The 15,363-nt window shown below is 34.8% G+C and overlaps 1 protein-coding gene across 6 annotated transcripts in view; it reads right to left on the reverse strand.

The window, feature by feature from the left end:
- LOC135106752 (mucin-2-like) overlaps positions 1-14,640 on the reverse strand; it is a 41,019-nt gene extending 26,379 nt beyond the window's left edge. For 2 of the 6 annotated variants that reach the window (XM_064016018.1, XM_064016021.1), the window contains exons 1-2: positions 14,512-14,640; positions 726-915 (exon numbers count right to left, since the gene is read on the reverse strand). In XM_064016018.1, coding sequence (XP_063872088.1) covers positions 726-780 — 55 coding nt within the window. In that variant the 5' untranslated portion in view covers positions 781-915; positions 14,512-14,640. Of the gene's footprint in view, positions 1-725; positions 916-9,524; positions 9,563-14,446 lie in introns of all 6 variants that reach the window. The other 4 variants (XM_064016017.1, XM_064016020.1, XM_064016022.1 and 1 more) reach the window with 4 other exon arrangements.
- Positions 14,641-15,363: the final 723 nt, after the last annotated feature.

A 15,363-nucleotide genomic window follows, 5' to 3' on the forward strand; every position in this document is an offset into this window, starting at 1 on the left:
TCCTCCAGATGATCGTATAAGGCAACGAAAAGGAACCATTCATGAGAAGAAGGGCAAATATGCGTATAAAGAGCGCATGCTAAGGAATAATACAAAATATAATAGAAAAAATTATATATATATATATATATATATATATATATATATATATATATATATATATATATATATATATATATATATATATATATATATATATATAGATAGATAGATAGATAGATAGATAGATAGATAGATAGATAGATAGATAGATAGATATATAGATAGATAGATATAAATAGATAAATATGTAGATAGATAGATAGATAGATATAAATAGATAAATATGTAGATAGATAGATAGATAGATAGATAAGACCTATATGTTGAGCAAAATTATAATTACAAAAAAAGAAGCAAGTATAGAAATAAAGCAAAAAGAAAATATCTTAACACTTCCCTCAACCAATCTTATATATCATTAGAATCAACAACTTAATTTTATATTAGAATAAAAGGAAATCAATTTTCCTCTGGGAAAGAAGAAAGAATTTCTACAAAAATTTTGTAAACTTAAATTTAGTTAGGAGAAACTCAAATAGGAGTTAGGAAACAATTAGTTGTTCGTGATATCCCGAACATAATTTTGTTCTCTCGGTTTCTACTTTTTTTTTTCTTTTTTTTTTTCTACTTTAGAAACAGCTGAAAGATTGGTTTGGGGAAACAATAATTTATTTTTCATTTACCGGAATCAGCGAGTAGAAGCGCCAGAAGCAGGAGAGGAATGGCAGGAGGGTTCATCGTGGTTGCTCTCTCTCTCTCTCTCTCTCTCTCTCTCTCTCTCTCTCTCTCTCTCTCTCTCTCTCTCTCTCTCTCTCTTGCTTATTTTTCACTGCTTCTTGCTCTTCTTGGTCTTGATACTCGTGATGCGAAAACCTGAAAAGAAAAACGACAAAAAATCAAAATAGCGTTTCTAACTGCTGCTGCTACTATTGCTGCTGCTACTGCTATTGTTGCTGCTGCTGCTGCTGCTGCTGCTGCTGCTGCTGCTACTACTACTACTACTACTACTACTACTACTACTACTACTACTACTACTACTACTACTACTACTACTACTACTACTACTAGTAATAATAATAATACTGCTACTAATACTAATACTACTATTTCTACTACTACCACCGCTATTACTACTATCGTGATCTGGGAAGTGTTTCCATGATTCTAATTTCCGTGCTTTTCAGATTGCTGTGATAGCGTCGCTTGTGCCTGCAGAGTCGGGTTTGTCTTTCGAGAGTGTGTGCGTGTGTGTGTGTGTTTGAGCGTAGTCTTACCACGCTGTTGAATCATTAAATTTGGGATTTAATCGGTAGACTTAACTTGTCACCATTACTCATGGTGGCAATATATAACCAGCATTATTATCCAGCAGCGCCTTGGCAGATAACTACGTACTTCAGCTCGCTATAACTTTATTTTTTTTTCTTTTATTGTTACGCATCAACTGATAATACATATAATTATGTGTCTAATGGTATGTGGCTTGTGAAAAGTGAAAATTCCTAAATAATGTCCGCGTACATATTAAATCACGCATTGTGAATTTGTTATCGATTATTATGGTTTTCAGCTTGAGAGTTGTGCTATGATATATTTGAAAAACAGTAAACACACACACACACACACACACACACACACACACACACACACACACACATACAAAAAAAAAAAAAAAAAAAAAAAAAAAAAAAAAAAAGCATGGCGCTTAAAGACAGAAGTCTAGCATAACGCCTAACTTCAAAGTGCTTCAACTCAAAACTTTGTGAGAAACGAAGCTCTTTTCCATACAGCATTTCATAAAGGATCCAATCCTGAATCAAATGGTATGTCTCTGCTCTCGCTGGGACAATTTCCGAAAACTGAGGGCTTATTGTTAGAATTTCACTATGCAATTTAAGCATCCGCAGATGGAATCAGAATTTTGCATGAGTTCTGTGGAGCTCAGGTGATTTTAAGAAAACTTTGATGAAAAAAGAAGCACTAGAAAGAGGTGCACTTCTGTGGACACCTCGGAGAAGTGAATAGAGAGATGAAATGCAAGGAGTATTGCAAAAAAAGAGCAAGCTGAAGTGGAGTGCAATGTGGAAGTGAAGCAGAGGGATCATAGCCACCAATGTGAGCCCTAATGAATGGGCTCTTTTTTTTTTTTTTACTTTTATCTTTTTAGTTTTATGTGAGATGCAGAGATAACAGATGTAAAAAAAATTTTAAGAAATTAAAGGATCTGGAAAAAAGAAAGAGCGGAAGATATAGGAAAGACAAGGCACCTAACTCGGAGGAAAGGCTAACAAAGGAAATATTCACAAAATGGAAGAGAAGACCACGGAAAAGGCTGGCAGAGAAAAAGAAGAAGCAACCTACTTATTCACAGTCTACCAAAAGCAACTCAACAAAACTCTGCAGAGAGATCTGCAGAGTACCTTTTCCACAACAAGTTTGCTATTGAACACTATTACATAGAGAAAGTGGTTACACTTGGAAAGAAAAAGTGAAAACAGAATACGACCAATGCCAGTCAAACTGCTGGACGAATTAAAGGAGTGGGTCGTTATTACAAGTGCAAAAAAAGTTAAAGCACAAAACAACCCGAAGGTATAATAAAATAGAAATAGCTTCTTATATGAAAAGAAAGAAAGAAAAGGATATAAAAAAAGAGAGATGAGTTAAGGAGAAAGCGAAGTGGAGGAGGAGAATGAAAGATAATGAAAAGTAAACTAGTGAGAGTAAGATACAGAGATGAAACAGAATGATATATAAATGATACAACACAGAAAGACAGGAAAATAGAAAGACTTAAAGTTACTTAGATGTATAAGGTTTAACAAATGTGAAAATACATGAAACAGAAAAAAATAAAAATAATGATAATAATAATAATAATAATAATAATGATAATAATGAAAGATGAACTTACAATAATTTGCTTAACTGAAATCCAGCTAAATATAGGTTACTGACTCAACACAAAAAATTGACAGCATGAGACACACAAGAGAACAAAAAGGAGGAGTACTTACAGAAGGGGTGTGGAACTCAAACTATTTCTAGAGTCAATTATACACTTAGTCATGGTTTCGAAGGCCATCAATGATTTTCTAATTACATACTGACAAGAGTAATATTTATAACTTATTTCGTTGTTCATTCTGGTTTGCTAAGCATATATTATTTGGTTTCATCAAATAGATTTGTAATGTTTGCTTATCAAAATTAGCAACAAAACAGCGTTACTTTTAGCAATTTCGATAAAATAAATAAATCATTGTCATGTAAATGATAGGTAAATGTTGATATCATGTCTCGCCTTCGCAGTTTAGTTTATATATTTATTCATTTATTTATTTATTATTTTTTTTTCATATAAGAGGGCCACTGGCCAAGGGCAAAAAAATTATGAAAAAAAAAAAGGCCCACTTATTGCCAGTTCCCAGAAGATGTCAAATAAGATGATACATAAAACCAAGAATAAGTGTTTTGAAACTTCCGTCTTGAAAGAGTTCAAGTTATGGGAAAGAGGAAATACAGAAGCAGGGAGGGATTTCCAGAGTTTACCTGAGAAAGGGATGAATGACTGAGAATACTGGTTAACGCTTACATTAGAGAGGTGGACAGAATAGGGATGAAAGAAAGAAGAAAGTCTTGAGCAGCAAGGCCATGGGAGGAGGGGAGGCATGCAGTTAGCAAGATCAGAAGAGCAGTTAGCATGAAAACAGCAAAAAGTTGCAACATTGCGGTGATGAGAAAAAAAGCTGAGAGATAAGAAGAGAGTGGGTGATAGGACAGAACCCTAAGGAACACCACTGCTAATACACTTAGGAAAATAGAACGATCCGAGAGGAAATCTGAAATGAAGTTGCAGGGAGAAGGATAAAAGCTGTAGAAGGGTAGTTTAGAAATCAAAGCTTTGTACCAGACTCTACCAAAAGCTTTTGATATGTCTAAGGGAAGAGCGAAAGTTTCACCAAAATGCCTAAAAGAGGATAATCAAGATTCAGTAAGGAAAGCCAGGAGATTACCAGTAGAGCGGCCTTGACGGAACCCACACATATAGAACGTTGTGATGTTTAAGAATCTTCCTGATGAGGATAGAGTGAAAAACTTTACAGAGGCAGGAAATTAAAGCAGTAAGACGGTAGTCTGAGGGATTAGAGACGTCACCATTTTTAGGAAAAGATTGAATGTAGGTAAATTCCCAGCAGGAATGAAAGGTAGATATTGGTAAACAGAGTCGAAAGAGTTTGACTAGGAAAGGTGCAAGCATGGAGGCACAGGGGAACAATGGGAGAGACATCATCAGGCCCATAAGCCTTCCGAGGATTAAGGCCAGCGAGGGCGTGGAAAACACCACTGCGAAGGATTTTAATGGGTAGCATGAAGCAGTCGGAGGGTGGAAGAGAGGGAGGAACAACTCCTGAATTATCCAAGGTGGAGTTTTTAGTTTAGTTTAGTTTGAGCGAAGAGCTTAGATTTAGAAATAAAAGGTAGTAGTGCCATCAGGTTAAAATGAAGGAGAGAAAATGAAGAAGTAAAGTTATTAGAGATGTTTTTGACTATGTATCAGAAGTCACGAGGAGAGTTAGATCTTGAATGATTTTGACATTTTCTATTAATGAAAGGGTTTTTGGCTAGTTAGAGAACAGACTTGGCATGATTCCGAACAGAAATATAAAGTACAGGATATTCAGGTCATGAAAGGTTCAAGTAACTTTTGTGGACCACCTCTCTATCATGTATAGCACGAGAACAGGCTGTGTTAAACCAAGGTTTGGATTGTTTAGGGCGAGAGAAAGAGTGAAGAATGTATGCCTCCATGCCAGACACTATCACCTCTGTTATCCGCTCAGCACACAGAGATGGGTCTCTGACACGGAAGCAATAGTCATTCCATGGAAAATCAGCGTAATACCTCCTCAGGTCCCCAAGTTAACAGAAACAAAACGCCAGAGGCACCTTCTCTTTGGGGATCCTGAGGAGGGACTAGAGCGATAGGACAAGATACAGATATAAAGTGGTGATCAGAGGAGCCCAACGAAGAGGACAGGGTGACAACGTAAACAGAAGGATTAGAAAGGAGGAAAAGGTTAAGAATGTTGGGCATACTCGTATTTCCAAGATGGTCAAGAATACGAATAGGTGTTGCACCCATTACTCTAGGTCATGGAAAAGCTAGTTCACCAGGATGGTCAGTGAAGGGAGACAAAAGCCAAAGCTGGTGATAGTCTCCAAGAATGGAGATCTCTGCGAAAGCAAAGAGAGTCAGGATGTGATCCACTTTGGAATTTAAGTAGTCAAAGAAATTTAATAGTCAGAGGAGTTAGGGTGAGAGATATACAGTACAGATAAATTTAGTTTGAGAGCCACTCTGTAGTCGTAGCCAGATGGTGGAAAATTCGGAAGATTCAAGAGCATGGGCACAAGAGCAGGTTAAGTCGTTGAGCACATAGACGCAACATCCAGCTTTGGACTGAAAATGAGGATATAGGAAGTAGGAGGGAACAGAGAAGGGATGCTGTCAGTTGCCTCAGACCCCTGTGTTTTGGTGGGAAAAGATGAGATTTAGCAGAGGAGAGGTGGTATTCTACAGATTGAAAATTATATCTAAGGCTGTGAATGTTGCAGAAGTTAATGAAGAAAGAGTTGAGGGGTATGTCAAGACACTTAAGGTCGATACCAGAAGAGCAGTCCATGCTGGGTACATTTGTGGGGTCTTCTCCAGATGGAGACTCCGAGGGTGGTTAGGAGTCGCCATGTCAATATTTATAATTTTGAGTGAAGGGTGTGTGTGTAATTAGGTGTATGAAGTTTTGTGTAAAGGAAGAGAGTTGTCTTTAGAGGGCAAGCTGTGACTGTTCCCCTGCGTTGTGAGACACAAGGGGAAAGGTTCAGTGAGGTCACAGGTGGGTTATTGATGAGTTCACAGCATCCCCTGATCCAGTGCATCAGACCTCACTGAGCGCAATTACACTATGTAACACGATTTTTACACTATGTAACACGACTTCGACAAACAAGTGTTATTTTCCAACCCTTTTCGTTGCAAAACAATAGAAAATGTCCATTATTCCTGTCAGAATTTTGCTTTTGTGGCTTTTAGAATGAGTTTGTGCTCCAAAATAGCTAAATTTCATGATTTTCACCATTTTTGGACAGAAAAAAAAAAAAAAAACAGATTCAAATGATACAAAAATTTATTTTAAAACTTCAGAAACTAATTTTTAGGATAAAAAATTAACAGTTTTCTTGATTTGCGCGAATATAACAAACCACTTTCACGTATGAGCTCCCAATTGAAATCTCCCATCATGTTTTCATTGAAGATCCCTGATATCTCTGTTCAAAGCTCATTTTATCTTGGTGGAAGCGCTCCCCTTGTTCATCTGAATATGCTCCCATATTCTCCTTGAAGTTGTCGAGGTGAGCATCTAGGATATAGAGATTCAAGAACATTCTGCAGGCCATCTCACCATAGCTTTTCACTAAAGCTTCAACCAGTTCCATATAGTTATCAGCCTTGTTGTTGCCAAGAAACCCCTGTACTACAGCAGTGAAACACTCCCAAGCTTTTTTCTCCTTTTTTTGTGAACTTATGTAGAAATTCTGAGCACTCTATAATTTTCTTCACTTGTGGTCCAATGAAGATACCAGCTGACACTTTTGCCTCTGTAAGATAATCTGAAGGCAGCAGACTCCTTATCAAGAGCTGTAACAAACTGTTTCATGAGACCCAGTTTGATGTGTAGTGGAGGAAACAAAACCTTCTGAGGATTCACCGATGGCTCATGTTTGATATCGTGTGCATTTCACACGCCAAAGCAGAATGGGTTGGTGGTCTGCAAGCTCCTAATTTTATATTATCAAGTAGTACTCTAGAATATTCTTAGACTTTCTAGAATATGATCCAGAATGTTCTCGATCTTTCTAGAATATTCTTGAACCTACTTTAGAATATTCTAAAGCATTCTAGAAATTTCCTATATATTCTAGAAAATTCTTGATACTTCTACATATTTCTACTGTATTCTAGAAAGTCCTAGAATATTCTGGAAATGTTTACACTGAATAGAAGGTTCTAAAATGTTGTAGAAACTTCTAGAAGATATAAGAAGATATAAAATGTAAACAAATTCTAAATATGAGCAATTTCTTGCTAGATCTGGTCAGTTCAAGAATGATTTTATTAAAATTAAACATCTTTAGATAATTTCATATTATTTCTTTCATTGTTTTAACTTATTTGCAACATTCCAAAAGCAATTAGATAAGCAATTGATATTTTGCAAAGGTCTTTACCTGACATAAAAACCAATAGTAACCTATACTATAATGAAATAAGGTAAAATGTAAATTCATTATTCTAAACACGAAGTTTTATGATCAAAATAATCCTTTTTTTTTCTATTTTGTTTAGATGGAAATAAGTGGAAAATTATGGTTTGGGACCAAGGACAAGACAAAAGTGAAGTTTTGTTACAGTGTTATCATTTCGAGAAGTGTTTACTGCTTCCTCTTCCAGTATTGCCTCCTCACGTCGTTTTTCTCACCTATAACAATTATGATATATACTTGAAAAAAGCACTCATCACCTCTTGGAACACTGAGGACCATTCCACGGGCCTCATTTGGCTAGCGGGCCATGCGTTTAGCACCCCTGACTAACAGTATATCACTTGAAATTAGACAACATAACGATGAATCACACCCTATAAAGAGCATAGACATTATGAAACCAGAACAATATAAATACCAATAGAAGGCCGAACACACACACACACACACACATATATATATATATATATATATATATATATATATATATATATATATATATATATATATATATATATATATATATATATATATATATATATATATATATATACAGTAAAATCCCTCTTATCCAGCATCAACGGGACCGCTGACATGACGGATACTTGAATATTGCCGGATACTTGAATAGAAGTGAAATTATGTCCACAATCACCACCCTACACTCACGCATCTTACCATAACAAAGATCTGCTGATCTTAATCAGCAACTGATCTGATCAGCTGCTTAAGTGTAAGCACAACACGCTTCCTCTTTTCTACAACTTTAGGCATGATGAAGGCGTCAGGTGATAAACAGTGCACACGCGGGACTGAGTCACTGAGTAAACACAGTGCAGTGGGCCGCGGGTGGCGCGAAGCAGTGCGCTCTGGTGGCGAGGGGACAAAGTATGCCTCGCGCGGGAATTTTAATCGTACACATTTTTTATTGATTTTAAGGCTCGGGGAAAAATGTGCCGGATAATTGAAGCTGCCGGATACTCGAATGCCGGATGAGAGGGATTTTACTGTACACTCTTATAAGATGTTTGAATACTATATTGGGAAATGGTGAAATACTATATTGCAAAACATCAAAGATGATCCCTAAATAATATAAACCAAAAGCAAAGGACTTGCTCCCCCATCTCCGGGACAAATTATATCTTATATATATATATATATATATATATATATATATATATATATATATATATATATATATATATATATATATATATATATATATATATATATATATATATATATATATATATATATATATATATATATATATATATATATATATATATATATATATATATATATATATATATATATATATATATATATATATTTTTTTTTTTTCTTTTTTTTTTTTTCTTTTTTCTTATAACAATATTGGAAGACAAAATTAAGAACAATAATAATAATAATAATAATAATAATAATAATAATAATAATAATAATAATAATAATAAAAAGGCGGGGTTTACAACTGGAGCAATAATCGGAGACAGCTTATTTGTAGTGTATATTACAATGATGCCAAGGGACGCTTCCAGGGGCATGTGTTGGGCGGGGTTAAAAGCAAACTTGACCGACTTGAGTCGGTTGGTGTGGAAATTTCACAAGCTCGAAATCTTGAATCAAAGTTTGACCTACTAAATACCTATTTCTTAAAGTAATTTGAAAATAAATCATTAAAATATTTTAGGCGGTACTTTCTATAACCAATTGTTGGCACTGTCCATTTTTTTATTGTCCAAATCAGTCAAAATTGAACCAACTCAGACAGGAAATGACCAAGGAACATTGGGGAATAGTCCCCATCACTTCTCCCGCTTGGAGAAAATCGTGAATATTGCCTTTAATAAGCAACAAGAATAGATTTTACTAAAGCATTCGATTCCATAAAATGAGAAAAATCATTAAAGCACAAATAAAATACATAAAATACAGAGTACGTCCAACAATAATCACAACAATAGCCAACATATGTGAGAAAGACACTACAAAAATAAACTTCAAGAAATTGTAAAGCAATATGGAAATACCAGTGACGTCAGACATGGATACACAGGCCCCACCACCCTATTTAAGATGATAACGTACGATTATACAGGAGACGGAAGAAGGAGGAGGCTTCAAAAGTGAATTAATTCACATTAACTTACTTTTCTTTGTTGATGAGGGATCGCTGCTTGCACACAAACTGAGGGAGGCAGAATGGAAAATGCTAATAGAAATCAGTAAGAGGTGTAGACTAAATATAAATAAGGAAAAGAGCATCATTATTATCTTTAACATGGAAGGTATACATATAACATCTACCATAAAATATCTGGGAATCGACATAGTAAATAACCTAAATTACTTTGAAGGACATCAAAAACAAATGATACAAAAAGGCGCAGAAATGGGCAAACCTAACCTGTTCAGTATCCTCAAGAAGCTGCCACAAAATCACTACAGGAAGAAAGAGAATACTGGAGAAACATAACCATACCAGCAGTCTTGTATGGGACAAAAGTCCTATGAAATAGATAGAAAGATTGCAGAACACTGAAAACAGTGTATAAAGACAGATCAAAGGAGCACCAAGATATGCTCAAACCAGCACAGTCAGAGGAGAAATAAGATCATCAAGTATGAAAGCCAGAATATCAGAAGGAAAACATAAAGACAATAATAAAAACACAAAACTGCCACTCAGAATAGCTTTACAAGATACAAAATCATTAATAAACTACTGAAAGAGATATTGGAAGACATGAAGATAAAAGGAAATCACAAATTGATAAAAGGAAATAAGGAAACACTTAATGAAAATGAACCTAGCAATGAGTGATAACCACAATCTGAGGAAAAGAAAAAGAAAGAAAAAAAATTAACAACATACTGAACAAATTCATTAAAGGAAATTTCGAGTCTGGATACATGCAATGAAAATAAAACATTTGTGGAGTAGATCACATAACAACAAATTAGCATCAGTTACTCTCTACATATTAAGAACAAACAAACTAAAATTCGATGATAGTAAATGATTCGCAAATGAAAACACTAAAAACACCACGTCCAATATGTGCAGAGCTGAAACCATTTCATTTTCCATTGCCCGGCTTACAGAAAAGGAGGAAAAGAAAAACTGTACGTCAACACTGAAAATTAAGAGAAAAGAGAGGTAAAAAGAAGTCCTGCACAATATTTGGAAGACAAGAGACAAGAAAAGGAAAGAAAAAGAAAACCATTGAAAAATACAAATCTCTTACAGCTGCCGTTGCAAAGGTTACAGTGCAAATCTACAGACATTAACATGTATGTTGGCTCATGAAACATCAAATTGATCAGTTTGTTCATGATCATGAGTTTATAATATATGCGCAGTGCAAATCCAGATTTGACATGCTCAGTTATGCACACATGAAGGGTACGTGACATACTAAGTTTCAATAGAATAGGCTGGGTAGTTATAATATATATATATATATATATATATATATATATATATATATATATATATATATATATATATATATATATATATATATATATATATATATATATATATATATATATATATATATATATATATATATATATATATATATATATATATATATATATATATATATATTAACTCCACCCAGAAGATATGAAACGGATATCACTTAATATTGAAAGAGCTGTGCTATCATGATGTTAGTTTCTTGCTATCAGTCACGTGTTCCAGAGATATAAGCTTGTTGATAAATAACAACAACAATAACAACAACAAAAGCAATGATACTGCTACGGCTCGTACTACTACAATTACTATTACTCATGTATTGTTGATATGAAACCTTTTTTTTTTTCCGGTTAGTTTTTCAATTTATGCCGATATTATACTGTTAATTAGTTATTTTCTATTGATGTACTAAGTGTCTACATTTCACATCCACAGGTGTGCAGTAGTTGTAATTCTGTTATTTTCTTTTAACATGTTTGATACGAAACTCTCAGAAGATTTCACGTTTGTCAGTTGCTTTCCATCGGCTGTTGATGCATCATTTTATCTCATTTTCACTACCGGTGTTTACCTCTTAACCTAACTGATCATGCTCAACAAATAGAATTTCACCTTCACTGACAGTGACAGATTCAAGAACGCAATATTACGTAGGTACTTGTTATACAACTTTTGACTGAACACCTTAATAAATACGTTTATTAGTTTCGGTGTCCTTGAAGGTTTGCTTCATTGCACTAGCATTTTCGTTTCATCGATTCCTCTAACAAACTGTGTTGATTCACTCACCGTTTTAACACTGCATCTCTTACGATATTCTACTATTATTACCATGATTATTGTTCTTTCGAAAGTGTTAACTGCACGCCTTCCTACTTCCCACGGCCTCACTGCGCTAGACTTTCTACCTACTTTCATCCGTATTCTGTCCATGTCAGTACTGCAAGAGTTAACCAGTATTATTTCTTTCTTTCATTCCTTTATTTATTATTTTTTTCCTTGGTTGATTTCCCTGATACATTGAACATACGAACGTATAAAGAACTTAAAAATAAGGGAAACTGCAAGCCGTCAGGCCTATCAATGGCAGTATGTGCATAAAACATAACTACCTAGTATTTCCATTTATCATTTCAAGTTATAAATTTGTTTACTTTTGTTTTGGAGATTTATATTGGCTTGGCAGTAATGATACTGAGTCTATTCCGTTCATCTCTATTTGAGAATCCATTTCTACTTATGCCATTTTTTCAATTGAATTTTATGATGCATCAACCCATTATTTTATTTATTGTTCTATCCTGGCTACTGATCCTGAGAATTTTGTTTATGTTTCCTTTGTTACATTTTTTTACCACTTGAATTCAAATTCAAATAGATTATATCCATGAAACATGGTTATTCTCATTGATATACAGACTGGGTGTGTCAAAGATTTCAACATCAAGCTGAAGTGTACTTAAAATATGCAACAATGAAAATTCAACCTAGCATAATTCATAAAACATAAAAACTAAAGCTAAAATAATAAATGATATAATTGTGAAACAAAATCTTTATGAGCTGAGTTTCTATTGCAAACAGTATTATGTAAAAGAGAGGATAATTAAAACTAAGACAAATTAAGTATAAAAAGAGCTAATCCCTTTTACCAAAAGAAACAATTGTCGTGTGCTTAAATCTTGTTAGAAGTTACTTAAAAAGAACTTTTTGAGTCTAGATCTAAAACAGTGTAGGCTTCCAGAATTGGTGATAAAATTAGGCAAACCATTCCATAGTTTAGGCCCCAGGAAAGTGATGGCCCTGGTTCCAGATTCTGTTCTAGTCCGTGGAACATAAAGACCATTCAATTGCCTTGTAATGTTTGCTGTATGTTCTCTGACGGTGAAAAACTGTATATACTACTCCAGATACAACCCATTTAGAGCCTTATATATTATATTGCATTTTTCGAAAATATATTTGTCTCTAACTGTCTGTCACTTTAATTCTGTTAAAACTTTCTGTCAAACTTTCTAGCGCCACCAACAGCCACCTTTGCTGTAATTTTTTTTTTCTTTAATCTTATCTAACATACTTACATTTGTAGAAAATCATATGCCAATGTAATAATTTATCAAGCTGAGCACCAGACTGGATAATAATTATCAAAATTATCACTTACTCGATTAATGTACATCAAAATACCCATGTTTTTCTTGCTTAATTCAGTAATGTGTACGCTAAGAAGCATGTATCTGTCAAAATAAACACCGAGATTTTTTACTTGTGTACTCGGGTAAATGTGCTCGCCATCACAATTTATAAAGGTGTCAGGAGGAACAAGAGACAGAATTTGTCTGTTGCCAATGGATTTAACATCAGTCAGTTTTCGAGAAGATATTACTTTATATTATAGAATGTATCTTCAGTGACACAGATGAGATACTCAAGATTATTTATTGATGGTGTCAGCGTGGATAAACTGAATATCGTCCGTATATTGTATCAAAGCACATTACTTGATTTTCTCAGCAAGATCGTTAACACAGTAAATATAAAATAAGATATGGCCAAGAACTGACCCTTGTAGAACCCCATAATATACATTCTGTTTACCCGACAATGTGCTGTTCAGGTGGACAGATTGAGATCTATTTTCCATGTAGTTCTTAAACCAAAAGTTTAGTTTAATTTAGTTTAGTTGAATCTCACGGCTGACACTATCAAAAGCTTTTGAAAGCTCATATAAAGTAAAATTGAAATTTTCCTAGAGTCCATGTTACTAAAGATTATATCTGTACCGGCGGTGAGCGCAGTCTCTGTGGACGGTTTTGTCCAAAATTCATATTGTGTATTGGAGAAATTATTACACTCCAAGAATTGCGAGAGTTGATTGCCGATTACCTTTTCTAGAATCTTAGAAATTACGGGTAGCAGTGAAGAAAACCGATAATTATTCAAATCATGTGCATCACCACTTTTAAAAAAGAGGAACTATTAGTGCATGTTTCCTGGCAGTAGATTAAGAGATTTCCTCTTAATTTACGCTTCTCTAAGGAATGTAAATTCATTAGCTTCTGTCACCTTTCGCAAGGAATATTTCTCATCCCTTGTATCTTTTAAGTAATTTTTCCCTGTAATGATTCTAGCAGACTTGTAATGTTAGGGACCAGAACTGCACAACATATCCAGATGACGTCTGGTCAGTGTAGATGCAATTTTAATACTATTTCGGGAATTCTTTTAACACTCCTGAAGATTAATTTTAATTCAGTTTGCTTTACTGGTGGCCTCCATGCATTGTTTTCTGTGAGGGAGATCAGATCTGACTATAACTCCTACATGTTTTTCGTCCACAGATATTACCAGAATCTCCTTTACTGCTTCACGAACTGTATCTATTAACTAGGAGGTGAACAAGGACCATAACCTAAAAGAATTACGAATCCCTAAATCTGTCTCCTTTCGGTTTGAATCCGAACCCTTTGATCCTTTGATTCTGAACCGAGTCCGATTTGTCTCCACTGTTCACTTCACCCACTGCCTAAAGGGACGAACCACCACAGGGTGGTCCCTCAGTGCCTTAAAACAATCTAACCTTACCACAGACGGTTGCATAAACAAAAGCTCGCTGGCAAGCGATGAAGACTAACAGAAAGCTGACTGACCTCAGCACACTGTTTGGAAGGTTTCAGTTGTCTGCTGTGTCGCTCTCAGTACACTAAGCTATCCACTCCGTAAGTATTCTTTCAGTTGACTCATTGCCGATTAGTCGCTGGACAACAAACTTTCGATATGATTTTAAGTCTTCCGAACCAATCACGTTCACTAGTATGAAAAAAGAGCTGTGATTGGTTGAAAGCTTTCAGCCAATGGGATTTACGGAGAATTATGTGTAGCTGGAGGAAAGTAAAAAGAGAAGGTAGGGAAGGGGGGAAGAGAGGGAGAGGACGAGAGGAAGTCAGAGTGCAAATTAGGTCTCCCTGATAAGAGAGAGAGAGAGAGAGAGAGAGAGAGAGAGAGAGAGAGAGAGAGAGAGAGAGAGAGAGAGAGAGAGAGAGAGAGAATGCTTCTCTAGAAATTGCTCAGGGGGTGTCAAGTAATTACTCAACAACTCCAGTGTGTGTGTGTGTGTGTGTGTGTGTGTGTGTGCGAGAGAGAGAGAGAGAGAGAGAGAGAGAGAGAGAGAGAGAGAGAGAGAGAGAGAGAGAGAGTGGTGTGTGTGGGTGTGTATATATATATATATATATATATATATATATATATATATATATATATATATATATATATATATATATATATATATATATATATATATATATATATATATATATATATATATATATATATATATATATATATATATATATATATATATATATATATATATATATATATATATATATAACTTTACCAGCAAAAGGGATCAAGGAATAAAATTAGGGGGTGGGGGTGGGGAACAGAACTGGCATGAGTTAGAAATAGAAAGACTTGTGCAGCGAAGCCGCAGGAGAGCTAGG

The sequence above is a fragment of the Scylla paramamosain genome, chromosome 14, assembly GCF_035594125.1.
Source record: "Scylla paramamosain isolate STU-SP2022 chromosome 14, ASM3559412v1, whole genome shotgun sequence".
In the NCBI taxonomy this organism is placed as follows: domain Eukaryota; kingdom Metazoa; phylum Arthropoda; class Malacostraca; order Decapoda; family Portunidae; genus Scylla; species Scylla paramamosain.